At 41.7% G+C, this 19,758-nt stretch overlaps 1 protein-coding gene across 5 annotated transcripts in view; it reads right to left on the bottom strand.

Annotated features, from left to right (window-relative positions):
- Positions 1–236: 236 nt before the first annotated feature.
- The window catches only part of ibtk (inhibitor of Bruton agammaglobulinemia tyrosine kinase), a 43,284-nt gene continuing 23,762 nt past the window's right edge, over positions 237–19,758 (bottom strand). For 2 of the 5 annotated variants that reach the window (XM_080769169.1, XM_080769173.1), the window contains exons 13-30: positions 19,038–19,336; positions 18,859–18,945; positions 18,670–18,752; positions 18,124–18,161; positions 16,801–16,897; positions 16,576–16,677; positions 16,356–16,473; positions 15,577–15,637; positions 13,161–13,288; positions 12,463–12,575; positions 11,396–11,538; positions 10,733–10,941; positions 10,026–10,124; positions 8,508–8,633; positions 6,466–6,645; positions 3,124–3,256; positions 1,701–2,344; positions 237–1,619 (exon numbers count right to left, since the gene is read on the bottom strand). In XM_080769169.1, coding sequence (XP_080625295.1) covers positions 2,219–2,344; positions 3,124–3,256; positions 6,466–6,645; positions 8,508–8,633; positions 10,026–10,124; positions 10,733–10,941; positions 11,396–11,538; positions 12,463–12,575; positions 13,161–13,288; positions 15,577–15,637; positions 16,356–16,473; positions 16,576–16,677; positions 16,801–16,897; positions 18,124–18,161; positions 18,670–18,752; positions 18,859–18,945; positions 19,038–19,336 — 2,142 coding nt within the window. In that variant the 3' untranslated portion in view covers positions 237–1,619; positions 1,701–2,218. The remainder of the gene's footprint in view (positions 1,620–1,700; positions 2,345–3,123; positions 3,257–6,465; positions 6,646–8,507; positions 8,634–10,025; positions 10,125–10,732; positions 10,942–11,395; positions 11,539–12,462; positions 12,576–13,160; positions 13,289–15,576; positions 15,638–16,355; positions 16,474–16,575; positions 16,678–16,800; positions 16,898–18,123; positions 18,162–18,669; positions 18,753–18,858; positions 18,946–19,037; positions 19,337–19,758) is intronic. The other 3 variants (XM_080769171.1, XM_080769170.1, XM_080769172.1) reach the window with 3 other exon arrangements.

Below are 19,758 nucleotides of genomic sequence, written 5' to 3'. Positions count from 1 at the left end.
AGACTGGATAATGGCTGCTCACTAATGCAAGGCAGATAAAGTGAGTGGAAAGGGAGATGAGTGTTATGTTAATTACGTGCAAAGAGAATCTCATTTTTCTCAAGTGACACAGAGTTCAGACACCAATAACTAAAAGTGACAAAATAAACTAAATATGCCTTTCCTTCTTCCTCCTACGGAAATTTCCACCCATTGTTGTAATCTAGAACAGACCAATAAAATTGAATTGCGCCAGGTTCATTGCACAGGTCAGTTCTTTTTTTTATTGCATGCCATTCTGTATTTGCTTCCCAAAGAAGTGTTACCATATTCACACAGCAAAAACAGAATTTAATGGACTGTGTAAAAAGTGATCCACAAGGATCGATTTTTTACACTCTGATATAAGCCAACACTTGCTGTGCACATGAAGGGCACTGGAGAGAGAAACTATAAATGTACATGGTCCAGAGCTGAGGTACCAAAATAATACATGTTAAGAGAACCTATTCCTAATGGTAATATAATGAAAATGATGTGATAAGCTAATTTACCAAGACAATGGAAAAAAGGCACATAACCTTTTCAATCGCTTGCAACATTTTGACAGCAGATAGAAAACCAACTGCAATCTCAATCTAATCAGTAGGTATTGGTTTGCGCTACTGTTACTAAAGCTTGTGTCAAATAATAATGAAGAAAATCTAAACTGCATTTCATATTAGAAAGATTTGCCAAGTCGCTGGATTTCTACCTGAAATACTGTCCCCATGAGACTCCCCTAATGAGCTGAAGTGAAGTGATCAGTCAAAAATAATTCAGCCAATTGGTTATTTATCAAGTGCAGATGGCCCTATTTATCACGCAGCATGAGTAATACTCTGCAACGGCTTGAAAATTGGCACTAATCTTATGTCGGGAGCTTACAATCCGGCACCGACTCAATCGCTTTTTAGATGTGGAAGTTTGGAGACCCAATTCATGGTTTGGACCTCTTCCTCTTTGGCAACATGTTATAAACTTGGGTCACAGAGTTTATATCATTTTTGGGGAGAATGTTTTCTATTCATGTCATTGTTTTCCAAAGCACTATTTTTTTAAAGAAAAAAATAATATTAATAATCATCATCATCATCATCATCATGCACACATACCTGTAAATTCATTTCCCAAACATTGTACGGTAGGTCGAGTAAATAGCTTTCCACCAATGGCAGCACATTCTTTTGATTAACACAGTATAAAGAAAATGAACAAACCTCACTCATTAAGATACACGACGAAGCAGCGATGGAAGTCAAGATCTAGCTTTACAGATCAGGATGAGCATCAGACCTTTACACTGTATGGGACAGGATGAGCATCAGACCTTTACACTGTATGGGACAGGATGAGCATCAGACCTTTACACTGTATGGGACAGGATGAGCATCAGACCTTTACACTGTATGGGACAGGATGAGCATCAGACCTTTACACTGTATGGGACAGGATGAGCATCAGACCTTTACACTGTATGGGACAGGATGAGCATCAGACCTTTACACTGTATGGGACAGGATGAGCATCAGACCTTTCACTGTATGGGACAGGATGAGCATCAGACCTTTACACTGTATGGGACAGGATGAGCATCAGACCTTTACACTGGGACAGGATGAGCATCAGACCTGCATCAGACCTCTAGCTTTACACTGTATGGGACAGGATGAGCATCAGACCTGCATCGGACCGGGCCAAGTCTGAGGTGCACCTTAACACTCACTGAAGTAATGTGATAATGGCGGCGAATTCAGTTGCAGTGGGGGATACTGCAGGTATGGAGTTGCCTAGGACAGTGGTTCTAGGACAGTGGTTCTAGGACAGTGGTTCCCAAACTTTTCAGGTCGTGAAACAAAACAGAAATGAGATCGTACATGGTCACGTGTCGCTTCGCGCCATGTTGTGAGCTTGTAGATCGGCTATTTTCACCGATTCTTAAATATTTGTTCTAATTTATAGAATTTCTTCGAATTCTCTTTCATTACTGAGAAAAATGAATTCATTTTCTTTTTGCTTTTTTGGGAATGTTTTTTGAAAAAGTTTTGAAATAATAATTCAAAACCAAATGTAGGAAACAAAAAACTACCCATAGCAATGTGTCTGCGACCCACAAATGGGTCCCGACCCACTGTTTGGAAACCAGTGGCCTAGAACCCTGACAGCATGCGGCGCGGCGGTGGCGTGTTGACGACTCGTGTCAGTGTTTGTTCCAGGTGGGCGTGGCGATGGGGCCCAGCGAGGACCTCTCGACCACAATGAGCTCTTCGGGGTTGTTGCACGCATTATAGTGAAGCAAGAGGTCCTGGATGGCCCTCTCCTCGATCTAGAGAGACCAAGAGTCAGAGGAAGAGAGAGAGAAGACAGAGGGGGAAGGAAAAGTCAGTCAGCCGGGAAACCCTGGCAGAATTATAATCGATTAACCCATTCTGACCTGAGATCACATTCTAAAAATGTCTCCTAAATCCTGACAGTTTTCTGAAAAAGCTATGTTTCTAAGTCAGTCGTTCTTAGATTTTTTCAAAAATAGCAGACCTACAAGCTCGTGGCGGGCTATGAGCTTGTAGATCTGCTATTTTTCAATAGCTAAAGCATAGCATAATGCTAACACCAAAAGGGGTTCCCGCCCAAAATGGGTTAAAATACCATCATTCATTGGTGGGCAACATAAAAATGCTGACATTGAAGGCATAACGATAATCAGACAGCGCTTTTATTTTTATATAATGGTATATAATGGTAGCCAGAAACCCACAGTAAATCGCAGCTGAGTGTTTTATGAAGGCTCTGACAGTGGCCTGGCATAAGCTGGAATAGGGTTGACTTTTCAAAGCAAGCTGACAGCTGTAAAACGAACAAATTTGGAGGCAAATCTTTTATAGCCGTCATAATACTGTATATCATGCGATATGCTACACAAAGAAAAGAGACAAATGCAGACAGTGTAAACAACGCTCAGCTTTCCAGTCGAGTACACGACACCCAGGGTCGTGACCGGGGCATCCAAGTGTGCGCAGGTTTACGCACGAACACAGGTTATCTGGATGAACACAGGTTACCTGGATGAACACAGGTTACCTGGATGAGTGCACGAACACAGGTTACCTGGATGAGAAACAGCGGTTTGTCTCGGCTGCGGATCAGCGCGGCCTCTTGCTGTTTTGTTTCTTCCACGATGGAGGCAAACGCTACCATGGAGACATTGGGGGGGCTGTCCACAGCTCCCAGCACCCAGGGCCTGGGGGGAGAGGCACAAAATAATCCATTCAGGGATATATCGCGATTTAAATTCGAAAGTTCAGAATGGATTTTTATTCATGTATTTATTTATTTGTATTAATGTTTTCATGTCAGAAAGACTGACTGACGTTATCTGGCTGCATTGAAGTGTATGATTGAACTTTTCATGGTCTATATTGTTTTAAAAGGTTCTAGCATAATAAAAGCAAAGTAAAATATCCAGTTGCAATATATTTAAGAATCGCAATATAAATCGAATCGACACCCTAGGTATTGATATCGTACGGGGCGGTAAGTGTATCGTCCCTCCCTTAGGGAGGAGGTGAGACATTAACCATTCACTCTAACAGTCCGATTCCTCAACGGTTCCCTTTAACGATTCCTAGATTTTTGTTTCATTAACAATGTTGATGACACAAATTCAATCATGCATAATGTATTGCATACTGTAAGTCTTTGACTGCCCGTTTGCTCTCTGGCTCGGCCTGGCAGGGATTAACAAGTAAAGTAAAGTTCTGTCGATATTGTTACAGCTTTACTTATTCTGAATAATAGGTTGACTTTGACTTACATTGTGATTCAAAGATTCACAGTCGACTAGTCGCTGATTCATTTATCTGTTTGCAAACTTACTATATGAATTCTATTTACCGATTTACAGTCTGCCAGTGAGAAGTAGCTATCTGATCCATCTTAGCTCTGCATCTGGGTCCACTTTTTTCAAGATCAACACGTTGCAACTTGCAATTGATAGTTATAGGTGGAAAACATTCGCCTATAATGACATGCTTAGAGGCACGTCAGGTTGAAAGAGCTTAAAAATTCGGACACATTGGCTACATATTTGCCGATACAGATGTCGTCAAATAATGGCCAATATTTTGGTTTGGCTCTAATTTGTAAGCAATGGCTTCATTCTCCGCAAGGAGGAGAGGATTCTGGAACCGGCTCTCGGTCCACAATGATCCCTTTTGACGTGAGGATCAACTCTGATTAATATCACAAGCTTCCACTTCTAATCAGTTCACACAGCTGGCTGATATTCACAGAATGTAGCACACAGTGCGGACATGTCCAGCAGATGGACAATGGAAGAAGTACACCGTTTCAAATCAGATAAAAGAGCCCAGAAACACTGAAGGCTCAACAAAGACCTCAAATGCCCCGTGAAGGTGGGAGCAGATGCAAACTTCTGCAAAAATGTGTAGCGCTGCCACACAAGTTATAAATGAATTTATTTTAATGACAGCATTTAAAAGTGCATTTTGTAATTATTTAATAATTCTAAAATAACGCCATCTGTCAAAGGTAAGGTCCAAGATATTCTGTGCTGTCTAATTTGTGATTTTGTTATGATTTGGGGGGTTTAAAAGACAATGTTTATGATTTGATATAATTTGATTGACACAGGTCTGGGAATGGACTGACGCCCATAAAGTAGGCGGAGTTTACCGGCCTGACAGGTAGACCTGACGAGAGACCAACAGAACAGGGAGTCTACGAAGTTTGTTCATTAATATCTCGTTAAATACGTTATAGCTACAAGAACGATTGTGCTCACTGTATTAAGAGGCTCGAGACATTCTTCTAAACTGGTGAGATCGTTCGTCTTTTGGCATCCCACGGGGATCCTGGTTTGTTCCTGGTTTGTTCTTCGTTTGGATTACTTTGGCTTCTGGGATGGATTAAGTGTCTTTTGGATCAGTTACTTTGCTTTGGAGGGACTTTTACGTTCGGGAGGGAGCTCGGGGAGCAACAGACTTTGTTTAAAAACAACCACGGAACTATTGGAGACAATAAACCTGTGCGTGCGTGCGTGCGATGGTGACTTTCGGTGTCAACGGTTCATTCATTATCATCCTCGCTGTAACCAGTCTGTATGCTTGTATTGATTTGACTGGATAAAATGTTACTAAACGTGTCTGTATTTGCTGCTTGTTTATGTAGGACATTTTCTTGCATTTCAACTTCATCAATTGTATCATTCACAACCCGTGATTAAAACATTGTTATTGTTGATATTTAATATCCAACCGTTACAAATGTAAGATGAGCCAAAATAGAGCACAGAATCGCTCATCCCCTGGTTCCCGGAAGCAATTTCTCTATGGAGAACAACATTGGGTTTCTTTAGTTTAAACCTCCGCGATATTGTCAGGGAGGTGGCTTTGTATCGTTTACGATAGTCAGTCAGTCAATTTAACTAATTCGGCAGCAGCACTTTAGGTGTGTAACGGTGAATTGATTCATAATCCTTATTTTGAGCATGTCATTATATACAAACGCCAATAAAAGAAAGAAAAAAATAGTGAATCTAGCAGATCTATTTACCATTTTTGCATGACACCTTTGAACGATTAATGCTCAAGTATAGTTAATCGATTCATTGATATGTAAAAAAACAAACACTTATCGACAGCATAATCGCTCAGGCAATACTTGATAGTTACAGTCCAATATCACTTTTAAGACCTTCAATCAAATAAAAATAAGCTTCAATGCAATAAGTCGAAGGGTACGTGAGATTAGAGGAAATACAACCAAATTGCTGTGTTTTTCTCCACCCACACACGGACAACTGGCCATTTCCAGTTCAACGGAGGAATAACCATTACGGGACCTGAGTCAATCTCAGCTTTGTAAAAGGTCAGAGTGACTGGACACTTTAGTGGGCATCTCAACCCAGCTGCGGGTCATTAACCCTGTGGAAGAGCAGATACTTTGGCCTCAGTCTAACCAGAGCACTGAAAGCCTGGGTGGGTCTGATTGTCAGTTGAATTATTTTTCCTTTTATTTTACAATTATAAGTAGCATTATTAGTAGTATTTTAATCTACACCACAGTATTCTACGTAGCTATCTAAAACCACCGACAGTGCTGGGGGGGGACCATATCAACTATTTTGACATGGTCCTTAGTATTAGGGTTTACATTTGTGCCATGGTTATGAGTTAACAGTTTCCTGCACGTGTGTGTGTGTGTGTGTGTGTGTGTGTGTGTGTGTGTGTGTGTGCGTGTGTGTGCTGTGTGCTGTGTGCTGTGTGTGTGTGTGTGTGTGTGTGTGTGTAGTCCTGATGGTCCATGAGCACTGACCTCACAATTCAACAGTGCCATCAAGTGGAGACAAGTTGAACTGAACAAAAACAAGCAGCAGGTGTATGTGAGTGTGCACACTGCACAGATGCCAGTTTGGATGCGTACACTTACCCGCCTTGTCTCTCTGGCTCTTTGGACTCAGCACTCTTAAAGGAGACCCTCCGAGGAGGAGCAGCAGCAGGGACTGGGCTACATGGAGTCAGCCCTGATTTGACCATCCGACTCTCCTCCTCAGCTAGGAGATCCCGAAAGGATACAGAGGAGGGTGGCGACTGCACCGCTGTGGCCCCCCTGGACGAAGAGGACGCAGAATGAAAGAGAGCGATGATACATGACGAACTCACTGGGACAACAGTTCTCTACGCTACGGACACAATGTTAACATCACAACATAACATGTCACATGCCATTTATATGGAGACCACTTGAAAGTGGATTTAGAAAATCTACGTTTGACAGCCTGGAAATCTAATTTGGTAAAATGTCATATTTAATTTATCAGATATTGGCCAGCCCTAGCTTTCAGTTTTAACTGCCTAGCTTTTCTGTGCCTTTCTGTGTGGAGTTTGCATGTTCTCCCCGTGTCCCCTAGGGTAGGTACCCTCACAAAAAACATGCCGTAATCCTGGTCACTAAACTGCCTCTCCCTGGCCAGCCGGGGCGCCTGATGGAGGGGAAAGGAACTGGTTGGAATAACGTGTTCCTTCCACGCGCTACGGTACGTCCAACCAGGGAAACTCCCCCCTGTCAGGTGTAAAGGAGCAACTTGAACTCATGCTTCCTTCATGCTTGAGTGTCCAAGTCCGTTGCTCTCCCCTTGTCCCCCATATATGGGGACTAGGTTGGTGGAGGGTGTGTAGAGCCCAGGATCACATTAGATGATTGACACAGGGGTGAAAAATGGGTTACAAAATCGTGGGATAAATAATATATTATAACTGCCTAGCATACTTTGAAACTAGAGAAACTCAGAGCGCTGAGAAAACATTGCATGTCAAAAAACTGGGAAATGAACTGTTCTGCTGCATTAGTAGTTTACTTATGTAGTACTTTATTGTACATTAAATAACAAAAACTATTGTTTAGGAAAGGGGTTGGTCTCACAAATGTATGGTATACTAGAAGGGTTTCATAAAGATGACTCGGAGAAGATAAGACAAAAATGGACACAGGATCTTCAAGTGGAAATCTCAGAAATTGATTGGGGTTTAATATGTTCCAAGGCACAAACGCAAACTATCAATACTAGATTAAGACTAATTCAGTATAATTGGATAATGAGAACTTACATAACCCCGGAGAAAGTAAATAAATTTAATCCAAACATTCCTGATTTATGTTATAAATGTGGGGAACATAAAGGTACACTGTTCCACTGCTTATGGGAATGTGAGGAGATTAAAACATTTTGGAGGTCCGTGGTCCATTATGTCTCTCAGATTACGTCAGGTCCAGTTCCTCTGTGTCCTAAATTATGTATACTCAGTATTTATCCATTAAATTGTACACTAAATAGTAATGAAAAAAGAATGACCGACCTCTGCCTGTTACAGGCCAGACGCTCAATTGCGCTATGTTGGAAGAATGTCAATGCCCCTACGATCGGCTTTTGGCTGAGGAATTTAACAACCAGTTTGGCACATGAAAAACTAACTTATGCAATTAGGAAGAAACCTGAGGTATTCTATAAGATATGGGAGAATTTCTTGAACTTCATTAGGCGAGGTGATATTGAAGAGGCTTTGGATGTATAGTGGTTATCTGAGTAGTCAGCTGGGGGGTGGGGGTAGGGAACTGTGATGGACATTGTGAATCTGTTTAACTGTATGTAATGTGTTTTATTTTCGTTTTATTTTTTGTGTTGTCATTATTTATTTATTTTTGTTTTGTATTTATTATTGTCAATTCATTTCGTTTTAAGATTTTGTTTGTATTTGTGCTGCCAGAGGGATGTGGGGGGGAAAATATATGTCAATTGTTGAAAATATTTCTGTAATATAAAGAAAATGAATAAACATATGTTTAAAAAAAATAAATAACAAAAACTACCAATTTACAAGCTCACAACATACCGTTTATGCCAAAGGTTTGCCTATTATGACATACCAACAATAGAGTTCATGTAGTGTAGTTAATGGCTAAGGCCCACTCACCAGGCCCTTCCACTGCTTTTGGGTGGGGTGACAATAGGGGTGGATTTGGACACAGGGGACTCCACGCTGGCCATCACCTTCCTCTGCTTCTGGGCTGTCCTGCTGGGGAAGACCAAGTGCTTGCTACTGAGATGACGGAGAGGAGAGGGAGTGAGATGTACACATTAGTCACCAAGTCCAACTGTAATGAGTAACCAACCACATACTGTAGTACTCCTTCACAGGAGTACTATGCAATGAAGCAGTGGGTCTCTAAATTGATATGCATTTGGCTGCAGACTGATATTTGAAAAGAGTTTGTGCCTGGGAGTCTGGGACCCCTATGACCTATGATTTGTCAAGATGTTTGGTGGAAAGGCATTGTCAGCTTGTAGATAAACTATAATTTTATCTAATCGTCACAAAAAAGGGCTTAAACACGTGTTTAAAACTCGCATGACTAAAGTGAGACCAACTACCACACAAACAAAGTAAAGATCAAATTGACCTTTTTGGCGAAATGAAATTCAAATGATCCCATTAAGCTGAACAATGGCGGTCTCCAGGTGGTCTGAGGTGTGACTAACTTCTCTGCTAGGGGATGATTTGAATCGGATATTTAGGAAAAGTGATGGAAGGGGAGCCTTCTGAGAGCTCCATGAGCAGAGCTAATCGACTTCAAAATAGGTCAGACTGACTGCTTAGACACGTTCCTCATTTAGCTGGGGCTCCCTTTGGAACCTCTCAATGAAGCCTGGGGATCCCCACAGACCGCACTTTGAGAACCAGTGCAATAAAGCATTAAATTAAAATGATTTTTTATAAGGATTAGACAATAAAGGCACCTAGAACTCTTGACATGTCAGAAGGGGCCAGAAAATGTGGTGACAGTTAGGTGGCTGCCTGGCTATTTTCCCTTGCCGAGAGTGAGGGAGACAGAAGTGCCTCTTTCTGACAAATGGGAAGGCAAATTATAGCGACACTATGTACTTTCTGAAAAAAGTTATGTGGGTCTAGTGTATTATTTCATGTCTATAGATCATCATACTAGTCTGTAATCAAATGTTCTAATGTTTCTTTGTGATCAAATCTAATTCCATGGCCCGGACAGCTTGTGTAGCTGTCCTAGGCTACACAAGGGCGGCACCTAGGCTCAATGTTGAGTTGACTGACTCATTGTGGGTTCGAGTCCCAATCCCGACGGCCTTTGCTGCGTGTTACTCCCCATCTCTCTCTCCCCATTTCCTGTCAAACTGCAGTACTATCAAGAAATGGCATAAAGCCTAAAAGATTATTTATTCTTTCACTATTTTTCTTTCTTAAAAAAATGTAATAAACATGATGATTATGCACAGGCTATATCGATATTTAAAAGACAACACGGTATCTCCGCTGCATGAGTGGAGGTGGTGTCGGAGTGCTTGAAGTCCAGAGGCAGGTGGAAAAGAAAAACCTGCCAATTTAAATCCGTTTGTGAGGCAGTTGGCCTTATACTGCCTTCATGCGAGTGTTGAAGAGAAAATGAAAGTGTTCTCCCACCTGCCAGGGCTTTTAGAGATGGCTCCGCGGCTCTGAAGGGAGCTGGCTTCCATGTCCATGATGGCCCTCAGGTCCAGGACAGGGGGCGGCGCAGCGGGACTGGAAGAGACCGGCACAATAATCACACAAAACCGCAAAGGAAATACAGCTCACCTTTCTTAGGTAAAGGAGTACTTTATTATCCCCTAGGGGGACATCTGTCCTCTGCCTTTCACATCACAGATACTGTTGAAGGCCGGATAGACGAAACACCTGTGTCAATTTGAAGCATTATGGAATAATCACGATAAACATTTTTGCTTTCATTTTCGAGTGCAACCCTCCTATCGAGCAGTGAGGAGCAGCCACCAATGCGTCAAGGGCGCAATTTAGGCATTTGCGGACTCTCTTAATCAAGAGTGATGTACATTAAGCAAAACCAAAAACATGGTAATACATCAAACACATACAAAACATTTTATGTAAGCTAAGAACCTAACAGTGGCAGTGGCACTAGCAGGAATACTGTAAGATTCAAGATTCAAGAGATTTCACGATTCAAGAGTACCTAAAGGCAGGAGTATGTACCTAAAATGCATGTATTGGTGTGGGAGGAAACCAGATTACCCGGAGGAAAGGAAACCCAACGCAAACACAGGGAGAACATGCAAACTCAGCTCTTTCAACATAAGGAGAATAAGGGTTGTTCAAGATGGCATTCACCATACCTGCCTGACACATTGGGGATGGGCTGTGGAGCAGAGCTCCATGGAGGGGTGGGGAGGCCGTTCCTCTGAGAGGTTGGGGTGCTGGGTGGTGTCCATGGAGGTGTGGGGAGGCCGTTCCTCTGAGAGGTTGGGGTGCTGGGTGGCGTCTTAACCTTCTGGCTTACATACTTCTCATCCGACAGAGGATCAACACCATTTTGTGAGAAAACCTTAAAAAATATATATATGTCCAAGTGAATCTACGATGCAAATACAGAGAGATCACGTACAGTGTACGTTTCAAATGTGTAGTGCAACAGCAGGTCAAGACCTAAACCATATATTAAATATTATTACATTTGCAATGATGTGCTGCTCTAGCCCATTTTGGGCATGTTATGTTATGCTTTAGCTATTGAAAAATAGCAGATCTACAAGCTCATAGCGCGCCACTCGGTGGCGCGCTATGAGCTTGTAGGTCTGCTATTTTTGAAAAATCGAAGAACCACTGAGATAGAAACATAGCTTTTTCAGAAAACTGTCAGGATGTACAAGACATTTTTAGAATCTGAAAAAATGGGCTAGAGATGTCCAGTGTCAACCAGCGCACTATGACAGCAGTGCAATAATCACACTAATAATAGTGTAGTGTAGTGCCGAGTGCCTGCGGTGGATACTTCTTACCTCAGCCTTGTCAAGGCAGACAGGTGACTGCAGGTCTCTGGGGCTGCCGACCCCCATGTGGCTGCCCTCTGAGTCAGACGTCAGCTCCTGCAGGGACTCCAATGAGTTGTTCTTTCCCGACTTCACCAGGGGTGGAGAAACCGCTGAGAGATAAAGAGGAGAACATTGATGGAACGACCACAACATTTCAATGGGAATGCGTGGCAATACAAGCTGGCAGGGGACGTTGACCTTGTTCCCCCTATATTTGTCACAAACCATGGGGAAAATGCATTCTACTACACTGCCACCAACATGTGGACCAACATCACGGAACTGCTCCATTCCCCGTCCACATTTAAAACAGACCTAAAAACATGGCTGTAGTGAAACTGAATTAAATATACTTGCCAAGGACACTGACAAGTATGCGTGCGTGCGTGTGTGCGTGCTGCAGTTCGAAAATATGTGCCAGTGCAGCAATGTATAAACATTCAAGAGTGTTACTAGATTTAGGTTTAGTTCATGCAATGTCTTTGCTAGCATCCCAAATAGACCTGATGTTATTTTCGTTGGCACCAGTCACAAGGAGGTCCTGATTCTGGAGGTGGGCTGTGTCTTTGATTTGTACATGGACCAGGCATTCCAAGATAAACATTCTAAGTACCAACCATTACTTGGGATCATAACAAACCTTGGGTATCGAATGTAGATCTGCCATACTGATATTCGGAAGCCTGGGCCATGTATATAAACCGACCGCGAGTGGCCTAACAATAGCTGGCATGACAAAGAGCAAAGCCAAACAACTTGCCAAATACTGCTCTGTTTCAGCCGTTATAGGCAGTTTGTCTGTGTGGAGGAGAATGTACCATGTGTATTCCTTAGGTGCCCATGAACTGTCAAACCCTGTTTTATTTGTTTCCCTGTAAAAGTAATTGTAATTTGCGGATTCAAATAAAGAACTAAACTGTGTGTGTGTGCGTGTGTGTGTGTGTGTGTGTGTGTGTGTGTGTGTGTGTGTGTGTGTGTGTGTGTGTGTGTGTGTGTGTGTGTGTGTGTGTGTGTGTGTGCGTGCGCATGCGTACCTGCGGTCGGGGGGCTCTGAATGATCTCAGACAGGATGTATCCTCCTGAACTGTCGGAGCGTCGCCGTGGTTTCTTTTTAGCTTTAATCTTAGCCTTCTTCCACAGAGTTTCTCTGGATTCACAAAATGTATAGGATGATACAACAATATGACTTGCTGATTATTAATCTGGAGTGTGTGTGTGTGTGTGTGTGTGTGTATATTAACATGTCCATTTTCAGATTCAATAGAGGGTACACGCATGCATAAAGTGAGTGGCACATCGAGTGGTAAAGTGAGTTTAACGTTGTTTAATGCAATCAGATTTCTGTTTGTATAGGCTGTCAAGGCCCGAAAGTAGTTTTTTGCCACTCAGTAGGTGTTCCCGCATAACTTACGGGTATGATGTGCATACCCTCTCTTAACACCCAGGACTATGCAATATTACGGTCACTTCCATCACAGTTTAATAAGACACTGTGGTGACTGGAGTCGCTCTCGGCTTGACAGCAGCAGTATAATGTTTTAATCAGCCTGAGTCTCAGTTTGAAGGACTACATGTCTCTGTGCCTGAAGCCAAAAACGATATTAGTTCATCCATCACTGTATCATAAGTAATGCAATAAGTATTAAGATTGCATTTCACATAAAAGCACAGACAATTATGAACATGCTGAGAATCCAAAAGTAAACAGACAGTGTAAATCCCATTGGTGTACCTGGCAGAGTTTTCCAATTCCGTTTCAGTTTTATGGCTGAAGACAGAGTTCAAATCCTCCTCCTTGTAGAAGCTAAGGTCTGGGGCATCAGGATACGGGGTAATCATTCTCCTCTCCATGGCTGGAATCTGCCAATGTACATGTTTAACATAAATATGTTTAAGTGCATACAGGGATACAGGGGCGCCAGGGGTCTGCAACCTATTTGAAACAAAGTGCCGTGTTTGTATTTTCTAAATAGGCAGTGTGCCATGTCAATTGTCAACGTTAATTTTAATGACACCACATAGAAAATTCCAACATATTTAGTTTGTCCACAAATATAACCTTAACTCGACTCTCTCCCCAGTCAGAGTTTTAATGAACGTAGAATTATGTGCAGGATGTAATTTACATACAAATGTGAGGGACTTTATTTATTCGACTACGGGTCTCTCCATCTCTCCAGCTCAATGGTAAACAGAAAAGACATTTTCATTAAGGGATACCAATTTCGTCAGGGGAGAGAACTCATACAGAACACATGAAATTGGAAGTGATTAAACAAAGAAATTAGCACACAATTGGAACAATAAAAAAAAGGAAACTGATAGATTGGTTCTCCTTCCTCATGTTTTGTTTTTTGTACTGTCTTGGTGTTATGTGCTCTGTGTTGTTTTTGATGTGGGTGTTGAACTGTTGAACAGATTGTGAAGACAAATATCCTTCGGGACAATAAAGATTATTATTATTATTCCTGTTTGGATGATTTGAAAACGTATTTTTCATTTATTAAAGATCTTGAGAAGATGAAGAGGCCTTTATTTATTACTGAACAAACACTATAGCAAGAATTATACTACCAAGACTATTAGAGCTTTAACTTTAACTAAAAACTATGTTTTACCAAATAATTATCCATTACAGCACCTTTAAATCACCAAGAAATGTTCATATCATCCGAGCTTTCAATAGTGTTTCTATACACTGTACCACATTGACCCTGTCGTTTGTAGACTAGGGTTCATTCCATTCACTCTGATCTCATTCTTCTAAGTCACTACTCACTATAGATGAGAGCATCTGCTCAAATTCCATTTCTCAAGGTGCCATTAAATGTATCAAGGAATGATAGTCAATACATTAAAAAGAATTAATACAAATTGCATCAAAAAAAATGTGATGCGACGTCGACAATGAACCGTTTCTTTACCAAATAGGGATTTAACAAGCTTAGAATAAGTATGCTTTTTCTTTTTTGGCCTCTAGGCCAGTAAGTAAGTGTGTTTTTACTGTTGCAAAATACACCGGTATCTGGCATTATTGTTAGACCTGTAAGGTGCCTGTTTCTCAAACTACAGTAACAGTAAATAACACAAGAATAACAACAACAAATACAAAACACTATACCCGCATGTACAAAAGGAGAAATGACACCTCCTTTCTACCGGAAATTGCTTTTATCTCCCCATGAGGTCTTCTGATTTTTCAGGTCAGTTTCGAAAGAAACCAGTGGTTTACATATTTTAATGAATGGTGTCAGACTCAGTTCAAAGTAATATCGTATTAAGTGTCAGAGTAGTAGAATGAGAATTAACTTCTTACAGCATATACACCTAACGCAAGACGTCTATTCCTTCCTTTTATGTCTCCGTTGTGCCAAATATGACTTTTGCATTCAATATTGTGAAGGGATGTTTTAATGAGCTGCTGGATGTGTGAACAGAAACACACATGCAGTGCAGTGTTATATTTAATCATCAAAGAAATAAATTAATTATTTCACAAGGAGGGCCTGAATGGGCTCATCATTATGGTACTTAACGCTGCTTAAAATGGGGCTTTTGCGGTTCTTTGGGACTAATTCATATATAAATCAGTCAAGCAGTAAGAGGAGCCATTTGCAAAATTATTAATGTTGTGGCTATAAATACATGTAACACTACCATAAAAGCATATGTTTCTGTCAAATACACAATGAACATTTCTGGGTGATTCCAATAATGTCTACGCTAGTATAAGACATTTCTTTAACAGCGTTCACCATCCATATTGATACATGTTAACAGTGTTATAGGTCGATAAGAAAACATAGTTTTTTTTGTTCAGTCTTCTCTTGCTCACTCGTTAAATGGGATTCTTTCAGTTCATAGCTTTGGTGTGGTGCATCTCTAAAGTAAAGGAAAGGTACTATGTTTACCCAGGGTAACTGGACTAAGCTCAAGAACTTGTTTACAGCCAGGCCCTGCTCATAGAACATTTCATGGTAGGGGTTCAATGCCTTGGCCTTGCCTTGCACTTCAGCGGTGGTAATTTTAACGTGCCGGTCCGGGGATACGAACTAGCGACCTTTCCGATATCAAGACCGCTCCGCAAACCGTTCGGCCACCGCTGCCTTAGTGAATATAAGCAACAGTAACGTGAGAAAAGTGCTCACCATTCTCCTGTAGGCTGCAGAGAGCTCCAGCAGCACCTCATCACTGAGAATACCCAACGCTCTGAGGGCACATACACATAGAAATCTAAAGCACAAAATAAAACAGCAAAGACTGGATCTACTTTATTCCTTGTGTGTCTCTCTATATGCATAATAGGTACGTATATGTATTATGCCGTGGTTGCGGTTTATCTACCCAACGGTGCTACATTACCATTTCCTTCTATTCTAATCGATCGATTTAATAAATGTGTTAACCTATTCTGACCTGAGATCAGATTCTAAAAATGTCTTCTACATCCTGACAGTTTTCTGAAAAAAGCTATGTTACTATAGGTCAGTCGTTCTTCGATTTTTCAAAAATAGCAGACCTACAAGTTCGGTGGCGCGCTATGAGCTTGTAGATCTGCTATTTTTCAAAAGCTAAAGCATAACGTAATGCCAACACCAAAAGGGGTTCCCGCCCAAAATGTGTTAATCAAATGCTTTGTTCTCATTCTCTTTGGAACTCCCTAAAGGTTCAAACATCTTATTTAGTCAGCTGTCGTGCGATGCTTTCATCTCCTCGCATCGCATTTCACCAGAGTTAATAAGCAGAACAGTGTACACATCAGTACAAACAGTCTCCCCATCCATCAATCTCACAGAAGCACATCATCATCATCACAGAGGCCATCTGGTGCACACGCACGCACAGACACATCGCCATTACAATAAACAGTGGAAATGTGGGAGAAAGAACATCTTTACGACTCAACTAAACATTAGAGTTCACTCACTTTGACTCCAAAAGAGTGGCCATGTTGAGCACAATGAACTGAAGACAGGAGAGTTTGAGCTGCTCAGCGTTATACATAGCGGAAAACTCCAGCAGCTCTGCAGCATTCTTCAAAGTCACTGGGGAAGCGAACACGTTTGAATGTTAATGCATGACTTTATAGTTGTCACCTGTAAAGACGTTGCTCTTCAATCTGTCATTATGAGAACATGGAGACTTACAGTTCTCAGTAATGGCAACCTCACACATCTCCTTGAGTCGTGTGATGAGCAGCTGGTCAGCTACTATCAGGACGTTGCAAATAAATTCCACATTCAGCGACCCTGGGAGAAAGGGAGAAGGCACAGCGTCACTCTAACAAAAGCATAGTATTATCATGTTACTATGATACATTGAATATGTATCACAGCATTTGGCTTTCAATAAACCTAAAACTTGGAATTTACCTTTGATAGTGGGTGACTCATCAGTGTAAATATACTCAAGAATGACCTGTAAGATCTCTGAGCTGGTGGGCATCTCAAGTGCAGCACATGATGTGGCCTATGGGGGAACCAAGATAATACTGTTAAAGCCCCAAGGAACTTTAATTTTTTGTATGGGGACAATGGATGGAAATTAGCATTCTTTCTGCATTGTATGTGTGGTGTTCATCAATATATGCTCTCCCTCCCCAAATAAACATACATACATGTACACAATTATTAGTGTTGTGGATACACAATATGCATGCACAAACATTACACAAAGTATGAGATGTTAGTTACTTTTCAGTGTCCAGAACTCCAGATCCACGAATACTACACTTTTTTTTGTTGATTAATTGAATATTTATTAGTCAGAAATGTTAAACAGCATGTGGTACAGTAAGACATTAACCCATTCTGACCGGGAACCCATTTTGGTGTCAGCATCATGTTATGCTTTAGCTATTGAAAAATAGCAGATCTACAAGCTCATAGCGCGCCACCGAGTGGCGCGCTATGAGCTTGTAGGTCTGCTATTTTTGAAAAATCGACATTTTTAGAATCTGATCTCAGGTCAGAATGGGTTAATCAGACCAGTGTGTGTCCCAGTGGAAACCTCGTATGAATCTGATCTCAGGTCAGAATGGGTTAAGGCTAAAAGGATAACTCCTAATAAACCAGTCCTGGGGACTAGTTTCCATTGTGGTAGCAGACTTCAGCATGACTGCTACCACTCACAAGTCTCACGTCAGTGGTTTGTGGGGTTTTTTGGGAATTCTACACACAGAAAAATAACGTAATATTGTCCAAAAGATAGATATTGTCCTAGCATTTTCTAGGGAGCTCACATATAAATTCAGCGGGTGAATTAGTCACAGAGAGGGCCTAGACACCGGACGTTTGTCAACCATTGTTGGGATGTCAGCAGATTAATGCTGGCATTTTAGAGCACTAGAAGGCAAATTCAGTGTGCATGTGCACGAAGCAAAACCCACATTCTCCCCATTTGTGCCCAAGTACGATCATTAGCAATAATAAGCACCACGCTTAGTCCTTAGAAATGATCTAATCTGCCAGTTCACCTGATTTTTTTGGGGCAGTTTTACCATATCATATATATGTATATACGGTATAAACTTGTATTATCATACATGATGACACATCTGTGCAGTATGAGCCCTTCTCTGTAAGGTGCAACACAGCCTCAACGCAGGCAAAAATACCAAGACATGCCATTCGCCAACACACAACACAATACATCCTTTGTTAAAGAGTATTTCAACATAGAGAAACATATCATACCTCAATCCAGGGGTTCCCAAGCATACTGTGGAAGTATTCTGTGGATACATACAACAGGTTAAAAGATTCAAATGCAGCCTCTCACATCTCAAATACAGTCCTTCGCAGCCACTACAGCAATTGTTAGTGTTGCCCATTTATGAATTATTCCAAATGGATATACAATACATTCAAATGGATATACAATACATTATAGAATAAATTGTAATTATTTATTTTCATGTATTTAATCTTGTTGAATGTATTTTATATGGACCCCAGGAAGATTAGCTGTCGCCCCGGCGTCAGCTAATGGGGATCCATTCAATAAACAATAAACAATAAATACCCTTGAGGACATGTGTTGAGGTCTCAGCGTCTAATCTTCTCGTGCTAAATAAATAATGTAAATCCTAAGTGGATCAGTGCTTTGGTGGGTTTGCGGAGGTGGAAAACAATGGTGGTCCTTTCCAAGCCTGGCACACAGCACACTTTAATAATAACAATAGTGGACCTTACCGAGCCTGGCACACAGCACACTTTAATAATAACAATAGTGGTCCTTACCCAGCCTGGCACACAGCACACTTTTGTGGCAGGGAAATTCCTTCCCATCATCCGACTTCAGAGTAACATCACAAAGGTAGGAGCTGTAAAAAATACATCCACATCAGAGAGTAAATGGAGAGATTATGTGCAGTTATACACAGTTACACACACACTTACTTTAAGCTAAAAGGACGTATTAACACTAACCACTTTTTCTGGTTGAATTTGGGTTTGTTTCCATTCTTCTTGTGTATAACGTTGATCTTTCCATTTTCATACTTGACTCCGTCCAGACTGTCAAAGAAGAGAAAGAAATCATCTCAAAAAATTGCATGCTTCTTCCAAGGTTAAAGCATCATCATTAAAATCCGCTTTGCCTCCCTCACCGTGCAGACAGACTGCCCATGCCCAGCTTCTTTGCGATGCCCTGTAAGGTCTTAACGGGGTCAACGGCCCCTCCCTCATTGGCTCCGGTCTTGTCACCCTTGCCTCCCTTTCCCTTCTTCCCAGGCTTGGTGGCCTTGTTGTTCTTCACCTTGTCCCCGTCGCCCTTGGCCGGCGGCGGCAGGGAGCGATACACGTCAAAGGCAGAGCGGCCTCGCAGGTCCAGGTCCTGCAGGCTGCGGCTTCGCAGGTCCAGGTCCTGCAGGCTGCTAATGAGTTTCTCCTGTAGGGGATCCTGGGCCTGGGAAAATACAATGACACAGTGAGTGAAGGGGAATATCTGGATGGCGATACTGGCATCCTGAATAGTAATGTCTGAGCACTCTGTGGCTACATCAGTGGTTCTCATACTTTTTCATGTCAAGGACGCCCAAATTAATGTATTTGGGCCGCGGTGAAAGGATGTGCCCGGGACCCTCATACAATGATTTGTTGATGATGTTAAAATATTCCAAAGCCGATCTTTTGAAAATAGCCACTCACTCTATATAGGTTAATGAAGTGATTTGATGCTATAGTGAACTAATTGGAATCCCCTCAAGGACCCCTGGGGGTCCCCGGGCCCCATTTCGAGAACCCGTGAGCTATGGTATTTATCGGCCTTTATACCCTATTGTTGAGGGAGAACATATCTTTCATTCTTTTCATGTCCAGCCCAGGCCC

The sequence above is a fragment of the Protomyctophum bolini genome, assembly GCF_963924005.1.
Source record: "Protomyctophum bolini genome assembly, chromosome: 7".
Lineage (NCBI taxonomy): Eukaryota > Metazoa > Chordata > Actinopteri > Myctophiformes > Myctophidae > Protomyctophum > Protomyctophum bolini.
The sequence above is the reverse complement of the archived record's forward strand: the minus strand, read 5'-3'. Positions and strand labels throughout refer to the sequence as shown.